The sequence below is a fragment of the Aspergillus heteromorphus genome (assembly GCF_003184545.1).
Source record: "Aspergillus heteromorphus CBS 117.55 chromosome Unknown BO70scaffold_1, whole genome shotgun sequence".
NCBI classification, from domain to species: domain Eukaryota; kingdom Fungi; phylum Ascomycota; class Eurotiomycetes; order Eurotiales; family Aspergillaceae; genus Aspergillus; species Aspergillus heteromorphus.
Window position 1 is genome coordinate 2614259 of NW_020290406.1, and position 17294 is coordinate 2631552.

General features: G+C 52.2%; 7 protein-coding genes across 7 annotated transcripts; 2 read left to right on the forward strand and 5 right to left on the reverse strand.

Annotated features, from left to right (window-relative positions):
• Positions 1 to 1243, reverse strand: BO70DRAFT_425494 (uncharacterized protein; the record flags this gene model as incomplete). Its single annotated transcript, XM_025547696.1, has 3 exons — positions 1 to 935; positions 1012 to 1146; positions 1222 to 1243. 3 exons carry the CDS (start codon positions 1241 to 1243, stop codon positions 1 to 3), a joined length of 1092 nt encoding a protein of 363 aa, XP_025404574.1.
• A 282-nt stretch (positions 1244 to 1525) lies between these two features.
• On the reverse strand, positions 1526 to 3865 carry BO70DRAFT_403186 (acyclic terpene utilization AtuA family protein; the record flags this gene model as incomplete). The annotated part of the gene is made up of 8 exons (XM_025547032.1): positions 1526 to 1750; positions 1921 to 2218; positions 2274 to 2413; positions 2465 to 2668; positions 2737 to 3361; positions 3477 to 3611; positions 3683 to 3757; positions 3808 to 3865. 8 exons carry the CDS (start codon positions 3863 to 3865, stop codon positions 1660 to 1662), a joined length of 1626 nt encoding a protein of 541 aa, XP_025404575.1. The 3' UTR covers positions 1526 to 1659.
• Positions 3866 to 4516: 651 nt separating this feature from the next.
• Positions 4517 to 6320, forward strand: BO70DRAFT_328232 (alpha methylacyl-CoA racemase; the record flags this gene model as incomplete). Its single annotated transcript, XM_025540732.1, has 3 exons — positions 4517 to 4903; positions 5000 to 5461; positions 5532 to 6320. 3 exons carry the CDS (start codon positions 4517 to 4519, stop codon positions 6318 to 6320), a joined length of 1638 nt encoding a protein of 545 aa, XP_025404576.1.
• A 158-nt stretch (positions 6321 to 6478) lies between these two features.
• Positions 6479 to 8893, reverse strand: BO70DRAFT_392218 (uncharacterized protein; the record flags this gene model as incomplete). The annotated part of the gene is made up of 5 exons (XM_025546270.1): positions 6479 to 7001; positions 7061 to 8249; positions 8314 to 8600; positions 8651 to 8778; positions 8849 to 8893. The coding sequence occupies 5 exons, from the start codon at positions 8891 to 8893 to the stop codon at positions 6479 to 6481; spliced, it is 2172 nt and encodes a 723-aa protein (XP_025404577.1).
• A 464-nt stretch (positions 8894 to 9357) lies between these two features.
• On the forward strand, positions 9358 to 10333 carry BO70DRAFT_20185 (molybdopterin synthase catalytic subunit). Its single transcript, XM_025538600.1, has 2 exons — positions 9358 to 10042; positions 10114 to 10333. The coding sequence occupies exon 1, from the start codon at positions 9453 to 9455 to the stop codon at positions 10017 to 10019; it is 567 nt and encodes a 188-aa protein (XP_025404578.1). The 5' UTR covers positions 9358 to 9452; the 3' UTR covers positions 10020 to 10042; positions 10114 to 10333.
• BO70DRAFT_357966 (SCO family protein) lies at positions 10068 to 11268 on the reverse strand. The gene is made up of 3 exons (XM_025542178.1): positions 10747 to 11268; positions 10345 to 10669; positions 10068 to 10274 (listed from the first exon to the last, which is right to left on the reverse strand). Exons 1-3 carry the CDS (start codon positions 11200 to 11202, stop codon positions 10153 to 10155), a joined length of 903 nt encoding a protein of 300 aa, XP_025404579.1. The 5' UTR covers positions 11203 to 11268; the 3' UTR covers positions 10068 to 10152.
• A 551-nt stretch (positions 11269 to 11819) lies between these two features.
• Positions 11820 to 14871, reverse strand: BO70DRAFT_367838 (uncharacterized protein; the record flags this gene model as incomplete). The annotated part of the gene is made up of 2 exons (XM_025544592.1): positions 11820 to 14104; positions 14799 to 14871. 2 exons carry the CDS (start codon positions 14869 to 14871, stop codon positions 11820 to 11822), a joined length of 2358 nt encoding a protein of 785 aa, XP_025404580.1.
• Positions 14872 to 17294: the final 2423 nt, after the last annotated feature.

Sequence of the window (17294 nt, forward strand, 5' to 3'; positions counted from 1 at the left end):
TCATCCGTGTGCATTGTGACACAATTTCAGCACCAACTCCTCATGAAGGTCACGCAGAATGTTCAAAACAAGACATCGATAGTTGAGCCCACTGGTGCAGCACCATTCTCTGTCTAAAACTAGCTCCTCCATTCCGAGACAAAGGGCTTCCCAGTCCACTTCATGGCCCGCTTTAACCAGCGTGTCCACCTCGAAGAAGATATCACTGTTGCAGCGCGGGACCCAGTATGATACAGGCAGTTTCCACTGAAGAACCTCCAGGGAATTCCGGACATCATCCAGCCTCTCCCAGCAAAGAGGCCGATCTGCGTAGATATAGTCCATAATATTCAATGCGATGTCCAGAGGAAGATCGGATATCGGCGGCAAGTAACGCCCTGGCCGTAGACCCTTCTTTCCACTAGGACATTTGGTTACTTTGGCAATCAATTGCTGAATTTCAGGAATCCTAAATGGATTCCCTGGGCGGTGCGACCTTTGAATGTGCACCCCCCAGGTCCACCACGGATTATACTCGCGGACGATCTTGGTCGGATACAGATTGTTTAAATTATATTCAATGCAGCAGTCGTAACTGTGTGGAGGAAGCGCGTTCTTCACTAGCCCGTCATAATGTGATCTCCAGAATCTTCTCACGGATTCTGTAAATGCCCGCAGGTTTCGCTCGACGATATTATGTCCAATTACCTGATCTACCAGTAACCAGCAGTGAGCGTGAACTGCAAACCCAATGACCTTACCCTCCTGCCTTTTTCGATCTGGCCGGAATATTTCGGCCACAGAGAACTTTCTGTTCTCCAGATCTTCTTTCTCAACGTTTCCCACGAGGCGGGCTTTCTTGAAGTCGGTTAAAACATGATAATGATACTCCGGTGTCAGGGGGCTGGGGCGAATTCCTGAAATGTGAAAGGTCTCCGTTATGGGATCGTGTAGAACTAGGGAGACAGGTTTCCTGCTCAGTATGCAGTATGGTAGTGAAAGCTAGGATGGATGAGCGGCATGGTCACTTACTAACTCGGAAGAAATAATACCATAGATAAGGATGCTTGACAAACTCAGTCCTTTCGAACTCAGCAGCTGGGATGATAAGGCCCTCCTTCCTAGAGCACTCTAGGCGCCAGTCAACCCGCTCGTTCAACACCTCTTCTGTGCTGTGTGGCATAATCATGGATCCACACACTACACAGCAGGGAATTGTTGGGAGCTGATGTGGGTGCCAACGAAGCAGATACGCGTAGGACATTTTGGCATGGTTGTATAGATAAATCACGCACGAGGCGGAAACAGCAAAGGTATGTGGGCCGCGTAGAGCATTTTAACATGGCTGTATTGTTTAAATCACAGACCAGGCGGAAAGAGCAAGGGTGGGTGGGCTGCTCTGCGGAACCATTTTGCAGGAACCATTTCCGCGGTGATATCATGGTGACATGAATTGGTCCGGCTATGAGTTTCCATCTTCTTCCTCGTCCGTTGGCCAATATTTATGGAGAGCTCGGCCCTTCTGGAAGGTGGCCTATACGACCCCCTCCGCCAGACCCTGTCTTTGGCCCGCGAGAGGTGGCTCGACAATGCCCCCAGAATTCAAGAGTGAGATCGACTAAATTCTTCAAGGAAATAACCATTTTCATCTTATGGGCTTCGAGTTATGTCATAGCAAACCTATAGCAAAGGTCCCACGGGAACATCAACAAGTTTGTCGCGGATATAATCCACAAAGCCCTTTCCAAAGCCATCAAGGCGGCTAGTGCTGCTGACGCCACGGCCAAGAATTCCATAAATGACAAAGTGCAACGTCGTGATATTAGGGAACTCGACGCGTTCGAGGAAGAATTCGTCCCGTCAGTCTTTGCCAATGAGCTGATGTATACGATCTTTGGTCATGTATAATTGAAACCAAGGCCAGTGATCCAGATTGGTGACGAAAAGATGCCGCAGTTAAGGTTTTCGCCTTTGTCGCCGGAGCGTCCAATGGCAATGTCTCCCAGGGGGAGCTTTTTCGTCGGCCCCTGTAGGGTTTTGGGATGGCTTGGGTCATAGCTTTCCCGCATCCCAGGCTCTTTGTATTGAGGAGGGTGGCTAGTCTCGTAGGAGTGGATCGCGTTGGGCCCGTCAATGAAGTTGATGGTCTCGTGTATGTCGGCCTGTTTGATCGGTGCTGGATAATAAGCGAGGAATCGAATAGGCATGGCAGTGCGAGTGTCCATCGACGAATGAAAGCCTGCGAAAATCAGCATCAGGTCGAGTTTCTCGTACGGTCGGGCGGTATATCCAACCAGACAAGTGTTTGAGAGAGATGTCTTTCATAGCTTTCGCTACTCCGAGCATAGCCGTCTGTGAGCGGGAAGCCACGAATATCCTCAAATAGATGGTGCTTTCTTCTTGCAACGACGGGTCGGAAGCTGGTGTTCCAATCCTAACCTGTGTCAGGTGCTTCCGCTTGATATATCGACCGATATATACTCACCTTTGGAACTCCAGGGTCTCCAAGCTCTTCAACACTTTCTCCGGAATAAAATGACGAGTTTGCTTTTCGAGCATATCCCACTTCTTCCCTGTGGCATATCCCGTGGCATTGAGCAACAGCTGGGCCTCGTACCCTCCCTGGTAGAAAACCGCAAGCTTGGTGGTCGACGGTGGTGGAGATCCTCGAATTCCGGATGCATATACACTTTTCATCGTCAAAAGTTGGCTCATAGCTAAACCCCAGAATCAGTTTAGTATATGGGTCATATTTACCGATCTCTGCCGATCTCTTTGATAGCCACATCCGAGATATCGGCGCTAACATCACTGTTGAGATAGGTTGTTCCTTGAAGTTTGTACAAGAACTGACAGGCTACAGTCTCTTCGTTAACAATTCCTTGGGTGTTCGAATGCTTTGTGATCACACAAGTGCCATCTGAAGCAATCTCAGAGATGGGGAATCCTGGAGCAACAAGGTCTTCCAGCGGGTGTTTATCGAATCCTGAAAAGTTCCCTCCAGTCACATACGCAGAACATTCGATCAAATGACCGGCAATAAGGGACCCAGCAACCCGGTCATAGTCCGTCTCGGACCAGGTATGCCAGTACCATGCGGCAGCAATGAGAGGGCTAGCATCTGCCACCCGACCACAGATGATAACGTCGGCGCCCCGTCGCAGACCATCCACAATGCCACGAGCTCCCAGGTATGCATGTGCGGAGACCATCGGAGTAGGCTTGCCGTTATCGGTGTTCAAAAAGGCGTACGTTAAATCCGAGGGGATTATGTCTGGGTTTCCGGAATCAAGGTGGCACATTCCTTCTCTTGTGGTGGGCATGTTTGGTCCAACATGTGAGTACAAGTCATCACCAAGTACGCGACACGAACGTCGAGGTTCTTCTCAGCTACCTATTCAAATTGAGCATCAGCACCTCATCTCGAACAAAAGGCAGGCCAGTTTCATTTACCAGAGCTTGAGTCTGCACGGCGAGAGCTTTCGGATCCAACGCACCACCGTTGATGATCACCCGGATGCGCTTGTGTGCAATCACATCGATCGTCTGCTGGATTCCTTCCCAAGCCGTCTCCTCATATCCGGGGTGCTTTCCATTCCTCCATACCTCTGCATCATTGGCAAGGTTCACTTCTACAACTCGGCCTTAGCCCATCATGACCCACACGTGGACAAAGCTGAGGCAGGGGCGGAATATAATCTACCTGCAAGATAGTCGCCCGTGATAAAATCAACATCACCCAGAGTTGCCTGCCGGTACATTTCATATGCTGGATCGCCTGTCCCACATCAATGAGCATAGAAGGACATTTTGAAGTGCACCCCATACCATGATAGCTGGAGCAGCTGGCCACCCTAACAGAGCGGATTCCTCTGGGACGCGACATGAGAGAAAGGATATGTTCAAGATATTCGGACTCCAGTTAGGTCAAGTAAATGAAGTGACAGGTGTGGGGTGCCAATCTCCCGCTGATATTCCAGCTGTGTCCTTACAGGGAGTCAGTCTTACTTTGAAGGGTTGTTGCGGACAAAGTGCTGTGAATAGAAAATTGACAACACACTTCAAGAGGGACTTACAGGTATCATATGCCATGAGCTCTTTCAATTCCATGACCTTGGTTCATTGTTCCCCTCTCCAAGCTGCATGCTCCCCAAACTGTCAAGCCGACTACTTTCTCCGTGGGCCGTGGACTATGGGCCGAGGTCTGCAACCTGCAAACCCCTCTTGACAAAACGATCTACTCAAGTATCAATCTAAGTGACCCACTGAAAAGCCGTTGGGTAATTAAATGATTGATGCAGGACATCATCAGTGAGACAATCCGTTGCTAATAGCCCCGTCGTTGCCGTGGGCCACGGGATAGCAAATCCCGTGGCCCGTGGAACATCAACTCCGGAGCCATCCCTACCGAGTATATGAACATGATGTTGTCCCTCTGTGAAAGGTGGCATGTGTTACAGTGAAAGCTCACCGTCGAGCATTTTTCTTTCTTAATTGACGTCTCTTCCGGTGTTCTTCCATCATAGTCGTCGGCAGAATGGCTCCGATCCATGAAACTATTCCCGGGACCGAGGTATACGGTCCGGGCACTTTCATTGACAAGCAAGTTCTCCCAGTTCCTCAGGATGCTCGACGAGTATTTGAGCTCCTTGCTTCGAAGACTCCCGGCTTTACTCAGAACAAAGCAGCATGGGATACTGTTCACTTTGAGGGTGGGTCAGAGCCGATTGTTCAAGGTCCGATCAAGGCCCCCGTCGTCGCAGCTGCACTGCATGCCATGGCCGGTCTGGTGGCTAATGAGCTTCTGGAGCTTCGAGGCGGGAAGCCAGTGGCCGATAATAGTGTTACTGTTGACACTGATCATGCGGCAATCTGGCTCGGTTCTGTCTTCACTGCGTACGTGAACGGTTCTGATTTGTCGGCGGTGGTACGGTCAGGGAAATTAGAAAGTCTCTTCGATCGGGACTTTCAACGAGGTTTTCTTAAGGGAATTTCAGGTCGCACAACGGCTATCTATCAGACCAAAGATCCCCGGGTCTGGTACCAGCTTCATGGCTCGCTGGATGCCGATGCAGCCCTCAGCTCGATGGGTATCAATCCTGATGTGACCTTTGACACGCGTCAAGAATACTACGACTATATTCAACAGCATATTAGCAAGTGGTCGCCGGATGAACTTGAAATGCACAATTTGCGCCATGGATTGTGCGGAAGCATCTGCTACTCTCCAGATGGGTGGAGGAAGACAGAGATGGGTAGACGACTGTCCAGACATCCCTTGGTTAATGTGACAGCGGAAACCTACGCTCGGCCTACCCCTCAGGTTCCTTTAGTCAAGGGGCTATCTGATAAGCGGCCACTGGCAGGCGTCAAAGTGCTGGAGATGGTGCGTATCATAGCAGGGCCGCAGGTCGGAGTCTCGTTAGCATCCTACGGAGCGGATGTAATCCGGGTGAATTGCAGCAGACTGGTGGATCTCAATGTGTGTATTTCGTCTCTAGTTGTTTCTCTTCGGTTTGAAGAATGATGCTGACCAAAAGTTTCCATTGCAGGTGCTGCAGCTGACACTGAACGCGGGAAAGAGGACTATTGATCTCGATATCACTCAGCCGGAAGATATGAAACGCTTGCATGAGCTCCTCGAAGATGTCGACATTTTCATCCAAGGGTTCCGTTTTGGGTCACTAGAGCGCAAGGGGCTTGGTCTGCATAGCATGCTGGAATTGGCTGCTAGGAGAAACAAGGGAATTATTTACGTTGATGAGAACTGCTACGGGCCAGACGGCCCCTTCGCCGAGCGTCCTGGCTGGCAGCAAATCGGAGATGCTGCGTCGGGAAGTTCGTATGTCATGGGTCGATCGCAGGGGCATGAAGACGGAAAGAGCGTACTACCACCGCTGCCAGTATCCGATATGACCACTGGTATCATTGGCGCCCTTGGTGCGATGATTGCGCTGAAGAGAAGAACGGTAGAAGGAGGCTCATACCATGTCACTAGTTCTCTGGTTGCTGCAGATGCTATTGCACTGGAGAAGGAGATAGGGTTGTACCCGCCTGAGGTGGTTCGGGACACTAACTCGCGATGTGGATTCAAGGAGATTACGCCTGATCAATATGTGACTGAGATTTTGGTGCCGGTCATTGATGGTTGGAAGAAAGCGCTCCCTCATTGTCTGGATGAAAACTCAAAGTTCATGACGACATTTGACGAACCAGGGCCATGGGGTCGTCTGTCAATCTTGAAACCAGTTGCAAAGTTGGGTGTGGAGGAGTCAACGCCACAATGGACTTCCCCCCCTGTACCTAACTGCCATCACGACAAAACTATCAGTTGGCTTTGAAATGTCACTGGACATTGTCGCATACGAATGCAACCTTTGTAGTATAGACTTTTCTTCGAAATAAAATGGAAATATGCTCACATAATAAAGCGATTCTCTCACCTTGTGCCGTGCCTATAACTAATTCTCTCGTAATTCACCCTCTGGTCTCCTGAGAACTACAGAAAGGAGGGTGCTCCAGTCGTAAATTCCTGCCAATTCCAAAATGGAGGTAGTAACCATTGCCAGTTGGCGGTCGAATCGACTTGGGTATCCAGGATTGGGAAGCCAGCATCCGCACCAGGAAGGTTGCTGATAGAGGTCGTGCCTCCCATATCGTCCGTAGTAGTAATACCTGATGATATAGGGAGAGAGTTGTATCCGGCATGAGATGCCGGGTATCTGATACCATCGGGAGGTACGTTGAGTCCTATATCGCGCCTATCTGATTCAGGTGCTGGGGGCTGGGAGTTTTTAAGCTGCGCTTTTGCAAGGGCTTGTCTCGCTGAGTGCTCCAGGTCAGAGAATGCGCCCAATATGAAGTCGATGTATGTACCAGGCTCTTCAGACGAGGTAGAGGCAAGAAAGTCGAGGGTTTCTCGGATCATAGCAAGATCAGTCCTGGCATATTCATGTGCAGGGTACGCGAGGATTCTGAGGGCCAACGGCACACACGCGGCAGCTGGAAAGTAGATAACATTCCTTTATGTGTGTGAGTTAGCTCTGAGCCTTTTCAAATGATAGGATATCACAATGCTCACCACTTATACGTCGACCCCAGCAAGGGTATTTGCGATCTTAGATTTAAGGCGGAGCGTGCCGAGTCGAGAGACCGTAAAATGATCCCGAAGATGGCGTCTCGAAGAGGTGCCTCAGCAGACTTTATTTGGAACATGCACGCCTGATAGAGGTTGCAGTAACAACAATGGTACGCGAGATGTAGTCGAAGAAAATGCTGCGCAAAGTAATGAGACTCCCATTTGAATAAGCATTGAGGTTGGAGCCTTGGGGGAATCAAGCTTTTCCAGTCCAGAAGCGCCTGCTCGCAAGCTTTTAGTTCCTCGATCAATTTCTCCTTCGGCTGTCGACGAGCAGTCACTGTGTACAAATGTCGATAAACGAGCCGCTGTACCAGGGACAACTGCACAAGTAGACGAAAGAAATTAACCTGGGTATCCTCAATCGTTATAATGCCCTTCTCATCATGAGGGACATCTGCCGGCAAGCGTGTATCATAGTCCTCGGTGTCTTGAACCGGCGGGCGGCCCACTCGAATGGAAATATCTGCATCCAAATGGAAGGCGATCCAATATGTTCGTCTTCTTTGTTCATCTTCAGGTGACGGTATGCTAGATGCAGTATCCCTGTGTAATCCGATAGAATGGGCAAGACGCATGGCTGTAGCTGCAAACATAAAAAGAGCTTGAGGGTTAGGTGTGCCTTGAAAGTAAAGTGCCAATCCTAGCAGCCCTTGAACGGCGGAGAGATCGGAATTTTGCAGAAAGACTTCACCAACGGCGTTCAAAGCATTCTTTACATGTCCCATTGATCTTTTCCAGTTGTCACCGGCATCGGAGGAGGCGTGCGTCCTTTCCTTATATGCAATGGCTAAGGCAATGTTGAGTGAAATCCACCAGGAAGCACTGTCATCGGGCTTCCACGAGTACTGTCTGTCGACTGATCTCATGAATGATTTCTCGTCGAATAAAGGAATGGCCTGATTGAATGTCGCCATGAATTCGCTAACCAGTTGCATCGTCTCATTCCTGGATGGAAGAGGTTCAGAGATACGTCGATCCAAGCCATCTTGTAGGATGTTAGGCACCCAGCTCGTAAGCGGCCACACACTTGCCCGCCGCTGGGGTACGCGTTGTTGGGCTCCCGTCCACGTCTGGTTCTCTGAACCACTACCCACGGTGCTTGAGAAGGCTCCGAAAGCAGAAGATGCTCCTATTCTCGCGGGTGAGATCGTCAATTTTCAGATAGAAACACGGACATTTGTAGCTAGACCAACCGTAGTAGCGCATCCTGCCGTCCTGGGCGTTAAGGATGTACGCTTGGTCATTCGCTTCCCCGGCACTGGAAGGATGAAAATCGTCTTCATCGATCAACGTATTGTGTTCGGATAGTGGTTCCCCATTTTCCGGATGGCTTGGCTGACTAGATACAGCATCGCTTCTCGAGAGCCCGGAAGGCGAAGTTCCGCGCATACTTGGCCCAGGTCCATCCCCAGATCTATTGGGCCTCTGCAATTGCTCCTGTAGTCTCTCAATTCGCTGTTCCAGCGCCTGAGCATAAGCTCTGCTCGAAAGATCAATTGAATGCCATCAACCTGACCCGATCGAACTTACCGGCTGGCGCGATTTGGACGATCCACAACATCCTGATAAGCACATTCCAGGTCGAAGGCACGACAGGATGAGCAAACAGGTCGCTTTCCATCACATTTGACCTTCTTCCTCCGACATGTATTACATGCCTGCATAGAGTGAGTAAGCTCAATGGCAAAGCATGTCCGCTACATGGCCAACTGGACAAGAACCGCTCACCTTGGCCAGGCGAAGATTCCTCGAATGTCGTCTTGTCTTGTCCATTTTCTTGCCGGTCAACGCTATTCACTCATGGACATATGCTTTTTCAATGGCTGCGCAGGACTGGCCTTCAGATCAGTCCATTATGAGGCTGTTGAACAATAGAGGCAGACTGAACAATTGTAGATGAAGCCAAAGTCCGACCGTACTTCCGAGCCGCCCTTTCAGAGCCGGCTAACTGAAGGCAGACTAGTGCATTCCTTAGCTCAACGGGGGTAGCTCTCCCACCGCCTTCCATATTTGCCAGCTCCCCGCAGCATCCTTGATGAGTGATAAGCGGCTATCTTCATCTTCATCCGATTGTGGGCATATTTCGCATTCAACTTGTGCACATCGTCTCTGGATCTCCTTTCTTCAATCCTAGTCGATTGAACTTAAGCTTCTCCGCTCTCACCATCGCGCTCATTCCCTCTCCAATTGACCCTCGCAAGACTCAACATCAGCAGCCTCAACCCTTTATATATCTCCAACTCCCAACCGACACATCACGTACACCAACATCCTTCTCCCGATCAACCTCAACGCCTTTCACGTATCACCGCTTAGCTACAACCAACTTACCATGGCTACCACCACTCACCCCCAGCCCCGAGACCACGACCAACAGCAACAAACTCCTCCCCTCCCCGCGCACCTCAACCCATCCACCTACCCCCGCACGACGACCAACCCAACCCTCAACACACACATCACCCTGACCTACACGCCGCTGGACCCCAACGCCGCCCTCTCCCAGATCTCCTCCCCGCACGCCGGCGCAAACGTGCTCTTCCTCGGCACAACGCGCGACTCGTTCGAAGACCGCCCCGTCGCCCAACTAAGCTACACGGCGTACCCGCCGCTCGCGCTGAAGACCTTATCGGGGATCGCGGAGCATGCGGTCAAGAAGCACGGGCTGCTGGGGGTGGTTATTGGGCATCGGCTGGGGGATGTGCCGATTGGGGAGAGCAGTATCGTGATTGCGGTGAGCGCGGGACATCGCGGGGCGGCGTGGAGGGCGGGTGAGGAGGTGTTGGAGCTGTGTAAGGAGAAAGCGGAAATTTGGAAGAGGGAGGTGTTTCTTGATGGGGAGGGGGAGTGGAGGGCAAATCGGGATAGGGATGCTGAGGGGGAGTTGGTGCGTGGTTGAAGGGGTGGATGTATATGTGCTGGGTAAGTGGGTTGGTGGGAGATGAGATGAGTGATGAGCAATGCTAATTGGCAGACTTATTTTACATCCACAGAGTAGGGTATTGTCTATGATACACGTCCTCGCACCCTGTTTAGTCCTTCCGGAGGGGCTTGCCCTCCCGCTTCCAGTCGTTGATATGTTCCATGATCGTCCGAGTCGCCGACTCGGGTGTGTCCTGACGGCCGATACACTCGACGAAGTCGTTGTCGGGGTCTTAAGTAGGTGAAAAGTCAGCGCTCGCACACCGCGACAGATTCGCCAGTTAGGCGGGAAAATCACATACCCATGAGGTAGAAATAAATACTGTGGTCCACCAAATAATCCTCCCCGGGCTTGATATCCTTCGGCGTGCTGAAGTACACCCGGTACTGCTTGCAGACGTTCTTCACCGCCTCATACGTCCCCGTCAAGCCGATGATATCGGGGTGGAACTCCTTCAGATATTCGCGCAGCACGTCGGGCGTATCCCTCACGGGGTCGCAGGTGATAAACACGGGCAGGAAGATATTCTCGCCCTTCGTAGACTCCTTCACCTTATCGATGATTTCGGCCATTTTGTCCAGCTCGTCGGGGCAGATATCAGGGCAGTGGGTGAATCCGAAATAGACCTAACGTAGAAGAATCACATTAGCGCCCCAGTCCCCAAATTCAAATACCCAGAAAGTAAAGAGAGGGAGATACTCACGAAACTGTACTTCCCCTTCAAATCCTCCGCCGTGAACTCCTTGCCATCCAGATCCCTCAACGTAAACGGACCTCCCACTCTCGGCTTCCCAACTCCCTTGCTCATCTCCGCGATCCGCTTGCGCTCCAGTCGCTCCTTTTCGACCCGGAAGTAGATGATCATGCCACCGCCCGTCAGGACGAACAGCAAGGCCGACTTCCATGAGAACGGGCCCGTGGAATGGCGGGCCTTCAATTGGCCCATTGTGGGTTTGCGGGAACGGAGCGGGGACGTCGAGAACGCGCGGTGGGATGTAAGGATTCCATTGTTCGCGATTTGGATGTTGGAGAAAGGACTGGTCTTGCTGACGGAGAGCGCGGTTTGGGTTGCGCGGGAGGTGCTGTATTCGACGGGAAGAAGGGTGGAGCGAGATGCCCGCAGGAGCATCCGGCCCATAGGTCTCATCGTGGAAGCCATTGGTGGGTTGGGAAAAGTCTGCAAAGTGGCTGACCAAACGGAGTTTTCTGGAGGAGGATGCCGGAGGTGCGCCGGTGATTTGGATATCTCCAGCTCGGTCGGATCGATGCGTTCCCGTACGCGGGTTAGCGCACGTGCCTGAGGCATAAACTATCACTACGAATCACGTGCAATGTAATTGGAGGGATGGCTTGGAATGGTAAAAGACTTGATTCATCTGAGATTATTCAAACTAATGCACTAGGGTATATCTAGATGATCCAAGTATACGTCATGGGATGTAGAATTACAATGAATAAACCCGTCTCCTGCCCGAAGACGTTGACTTTTGCAAAGCACTAGTGGCGCGCGGAAGCCGAGGCTGGAAATGCCCGCTATGCAATCTATTGATTGCTGGAAGCTCTGGTCGCCGAGGGAACAGGGTCACATAGGTTGAATATAATGGGACAAAGAAGCAAAGGTGTAGGCAAACCGGAGAAGCGAAGTGGTATTCTGAAAGTAGTTGAAGCGAAAAGGCAATGCAAGAATCGGTATAGATAATAACAAAAAACGAATCACACGTCTTTTGGTGTCGGAGGCTGTTCGAATGCTGTATGTACGGCGGATGTGGAGGTGTCTCACTGTACACTTCGACTGGCTACGCTGGCTCGGCTAGGAGTAGTTCGTGGCTCCTCTTCCTCGATCACATCGCTAAGGCGGGTAGGATGGCGATGGCGGGGGGTCATGGATTCCCACCCGGTTCCTACACCCCATCCCGAGCCACTGTAGTCGACGGACGGGGTATAGCCTTCATACGGAGGCCCTGAAGATGCGGGCATGGAGGTTGGAGGATACCCTCCCTCTACCGATCGTTGTTCATATTCGTCGCTCGCCTCGGACATTGTAGGGGGGTACACGATCGGACCCTGCGGAGTGTGGCGATAGCTGCTACCGAATTCCTCTTCACCTGGCTCGCTACTGACAACGCTGGGAACGTATGAGCGGTCATCGTTCTCGGAGGTTGGCTGAGGGGGGTATGTCGCCTGTTGCTCATAGAAGTGTCCAGGATACTGTCTCTGGGGTTCAGCCGATGTGGATGTTGGCAGCTCCTGAAGAGGCCTCTCCCCCTCCACGAACGGGTCGGTTCCGGTAGGCGATGCGGGCGCATCTGCATAAAATTGGCCTTCTGCCGGATCCGTGCTCTTGGTCACACCTTCACTTTCGGCGTACGGACTTTCGCGAGTAGGTGGGCGGTTAGGATTTCTGGCAGGCCCTGGAATCATAGGTACAACCTGTACCCCTCCGACTAAGGTGGGTTCCCCGTTCCGGAGGGAATTGGTCCGATCGCGTTCTTCTTGTTCGCGCCGACCCAATTCCTCCCACGCTCGGCGAGCTTCTTCCTTGGAGATCTGAAGCTCACGACGCATTTCTTTGAGCAACTCTTCGGCGCGGACCTTGTCGCTCTCGGCCTTCTGCAATGAGGTCAAAGCATCAGACCGTCCTTGACGTTCGGTCCGAATTTGTCTCTCCAACTCTGCTTGCACCTCCTTCGATCGTTCTTGGTCCGCCCTAGTGTCGAAAAACCAGCGCTGGAATTTGCGCTCGGATGAGGCGCGCAGGCGCTGCAACTCCACCACCGCGTGGAAAAGATTCGCACCGGCTGCAGAGAGATCAGTCACCTGGCGTGCCATTTGCTGATTGAGAGGATCGCGCTCGAGCCCTTCGTTGTTCTGCTCTAGCTTCCGGATCCAATACCCAGTCAAGCCCTCCCAGTGGGACGAAAGCGTCTCCCACCGTTCGAACGCATGGGGAAATGGGATTCGACGGGGTTGCTGTTCCGATTGGGGGCCACCGGGCTGATTGGAAGCTTGCTTGGACAAGCCGGCGGAGCTCTGTGTGGCAGGGTGCTGCGATTGAGCTGGGTTGGGTTGTCCGGCAGATGTGGCTGGCCGAACATGACCAGGTGCACCGCCAGTTCCGGGGAGCTGCGACGGAGCCTGAGGATCCGGACGTCGAATGTTTGTGGCAGAGCGCTCGGGTATCTGCACCCTTCGCTGCGAAGTTCTGTCACCGGCAACGCCAGCAGCATAAGCCTGCCCTTGAGCCTGAGCCGTAGTCTGATCCTGCTGTTTGTGCTCCGCTTCATCCTGCTCTCGGTCCTTGGCCTCTTGCTCTGCTTTCTTCCGAGCCTCTCGGTCTCGACGCTGTCTCATGATATCAGTGGGCGTTCGCACACCACTTGGAGGGTGCGGGTTCACAGGGACTGGGCCGCTGGCGGCCCGAGAAGATCCATTCTGTGCGCGGCCATTGGCTCCAAAGCCAGGCGCACCAGAAGGACCTGCGATGTCAGACATGGGCGCATTCACTTCCTCCCAATCGAAGGTGAGCGGAAATGGCTTGCGAATCGCTTCCTCCAAGGTCCAGAGGATCGCGGACGCTGTGCGCGAGGAGACACGAGTGGTTCTGTGGGGCCAGTACAATTCGCCCGGCCGCAGAGGATGGTCTTCAGCTGCGGAATCGGCGTCGTCGTCTTCAGTTTGCGCTTCGGAGAGGGAGGAACGGAGTGCAGCGAGGTCTCGCGTATGCGCCGAGACAGGTCGCACCAGCACCGGGATTGATTGCTCTACCTGAAATGGGCGTCCCGAAACATCTACCGAGGGGGGACGTTGAGAAAGACGTGCTGTTCTCCGTAACGAGCGAGTGCTTCCCAAAGCACTCGACGGTCGAAGTGGGTGATGGCGGGTAGAGTCAGAGAAAGGAAGGGGAGCAGCCTGCTGCTGAAGTTGCGGTGGGTAAGTCGTAAGGTTTGGGGGGTCGTTAGATTCGTAGGTCTCGTCAAAGGTGCCGCGATTGCGATGAGACACCGCTGAAGATTGAAGTGGATGGGCCGCAGAGAAATGCGACGACAACGTGAGAATTGGGTCTCAGCCCCCACGAGAAGGGTCTAGGAACGCGGAACCTGCAACGTTGGGTGGGTTTGTCAACGTGTCAGGAGAAGCTGCGCAACTGCAGCACGACACGAACTGCCAGGGAGGGGGCCTCTTGTCCAGCACACAAATCAACGCCGCGGCTGGTGGGGGGGGTCAATGGTCAGTCAGGTAAGAGACAGCTGCAATGTGGGTATTTTGGTTCGAAACACGAAAAACAGCAAAGGGGAGGGGAGAGGATTTCAGAGCGAGCCACGCGACTAAAAGTGAGAGTAGGTTGAGAGGCAGTGGCTGGTCGAATAAGATGAGCCGTTGCAGAAATGCGATGGCTGGGAGAGTCGGGGATCTCACCTGGACAGTGGGTAGTGGTAGTTGGTAGCGGACGGACTACCTGGAAGCGCCCTGGCAGACCACAACAAGGCAATAACTAGAGGCCCGTCGCAGTCATGGAGCAGAGGGGAAAGCCCAATGGCCCCGACGGAGAACGCAAGGCCGGTTGACGGCGGTCTGAGTTGTATTGACACCAGCCAGGTGTGAGGCGGAGGCGGAGGCGAAGGCGGGCGAGCGAAGAGAATAATCTGGCGCTGGAAGGAAAGTGAGACGGCCAAAGCTAACGGTCGGCGGAAAGAAAGCCCACCCGATCGATCGGCTTTCTCTTCCCCAATTATCCACCCCCTCAGAGTCAGGTACCAGAGACACTCTCCACCTTTCCTCCTCCCTCCCAAAACCCTTCCCCTGCCTGTCTAGGGAGCAGGCCAGCCATGATGAAATGCGTCCAACTCACTGCGGGCCAAGGTCACCACCACCCTCCAACCCACGCCTTACCTTTCCACTCCCCGACTGGCATCCGTTGCACAGATGGACCAAAGTGGTTCGGTCACCCCGTTGGTTGTCCAACCAACACTCTACCTACCTAATACCTGACTACCCAAGGGGAATCAATTGTTTCCGATCAGGCGATCTTTACGTTGGGTGTTTATTCTGCGATCGTTGCTCATCGGCCCCAAGGAAGGGGAGCGGCTCTCATCGCCTTGCCCCCCCGGAACATGGATACTTCGGGTGCCCTCCTACGCCATACAACGTGCAACATGATATCAGCCCGCTGGAGCTTCATTGATTGCATCATGGCTCCGTCGCAACAGAAATATATATAGAAATCCGCGCTAGTCTAAGCTTTGTCCCTGCCATGACCCAATCCCAGGCTGATGTGCTGGCGATTCCTGAATGGGGGTTTAGTCCCAAGCCATGTTTAGGTAGCTGCCAACTAGTCCCGATGTGCCTGGCGCTCCAGCTCCGAAAAATCGACCAGCCCGCGGTCTGTGTTTCCTGAGAATTTACACGATCCCTCCAGATTTCCTCCGTTCACAATTGAGGCGGCGATCAAAGTTTGACTGCTTCGCGAAATGACAGGGGCTCCGGAGTATGAAAATCGCCTTGATTCTTGGGGGGTCTAGAGCCTGGACAGTGGACACTAGACAGACAGTTCGGAGACTCCACACCGGCTCCATCAGAAGCACAGACCCAACGGTGACGATTATGGGCTGGTTATTCTGCCATCGCGGTCGCACGAGAAGCCGCTACGACCCTCCGGGAAGTATTTCACCATCAACCCCCCGTTGAAGATCTAGTGTCAGACTCGTTTCCTGTTTCAATTCTCGCCGGAAAAATCAATAGGTGACCCAGAATAATATAAGGTAGTGATCCACTTACCCGATCTCGGGAGGTCTTGCTGGTGATCTCGTGTTCTGGCCGCCATCTCAGGCCCTTGGTGGAAATTGGACTAGGCTTTCAACAGGCGCAAACTATCGGCATAATAACCATCTCAGCAGTCGCAAAACACAAGCAAAGAATCAGTCAAAGCAAGGGCCATTCGAGTCGGTTATTAATTGAGTTCGAGGGAGCCAGTCCGGCCGGTCCGGTTTCAGACCTATCGAAATGCGTTGCAGAGGTCTCACATCCACGATTACAGTAAGTGCAGACAGTTCGTCAACGCCACTCTACGTGTGGCACATTACACCACATTCAAGTGATACCTCTATCACCCAAACTCATCGGCCGGCTCGCTTGGTGTCATGAGCTTTGATTCTGGGGTTGCTTCAATATTAGCAATGACAAGCACATGGACGATGTTACGAGTACAAAAGTCAGGTTATGGCTGTACTTACACTAAGTAGTTGACGCAGGTGCAAACCCGTGACTGAAAAGTTCCTGCAGTTGAGGAATGCGCCGGCTTCAAGAGCCGGCAGAATCGTGCATCTCAATTCCGTGTTCCCCGTAACGAAGCTCAATTCAGATTATGAGACAATCTTGGAGCAAATCAAGCTTCAGGACTATACTCATTCAATGTCATTGAAGACGAACATGAGTTACAAACGTAACAATGTCCCAACATACTTATTCACCCGGAAAGTTGTCTCTCTCATCGAATACAAGAAGATATATATATATATGTATATATATTGCCGGCACACTGACCTGTCGGGTGATCTGCATGAATTGATATAAAACCGCATCGTCACGCACAGACCCGGAATGCGGGACATGCGAGTAGTTGCTTCCCCGACGGTCTAGACGTGGTGAACTTTCATGTTCACTCTTGTTGATATGCTTTTACGTTCAAGGCAGCTATCTTATACTGGTTGTAGAGTGAGATGCTAAAACCGTGGTCAGATCTAATTACACATGACAGAAACCTATCACCGAGGTAAACACGCGGGAAAGGGCCCAATGGCACAGGCCGGTCAGACGATGACACAGCGTACAGCTTAGTAGCGTGCAGTATACGAAAAGTCGAGCATGAACCACGGGGTTCGAGCCAAGATGATCGTTTCACCTTTCAGGATATAGCAGCTACACTGGAGAATAACCCTCTCATGAGCGGATTTGAGCGTCTTACGAAGTCAAAGGGAGACTGTCTTTGCAGCTTGATTGGATTTCACTGTTTGGCCAATGGCAGAACCAACCAGCAGAAAGGATAATCAAAATTTCGATTAAATTACCAAGTCGAGAGGGAGTTTGCAGACTTCCCAGCAAGGATGAAGAAGTCTATTCCGGACCACTAGACTGGCGGGCCAGCCTTTCGGAGAATAAACGAGTGGGGGGCGATGTCTTCTTATACCTAGACAACAACAACTTCGATGCTGGTCCGAGGCAAGCAGATAGTCGTCGATGAAAGATGCTTAGCAA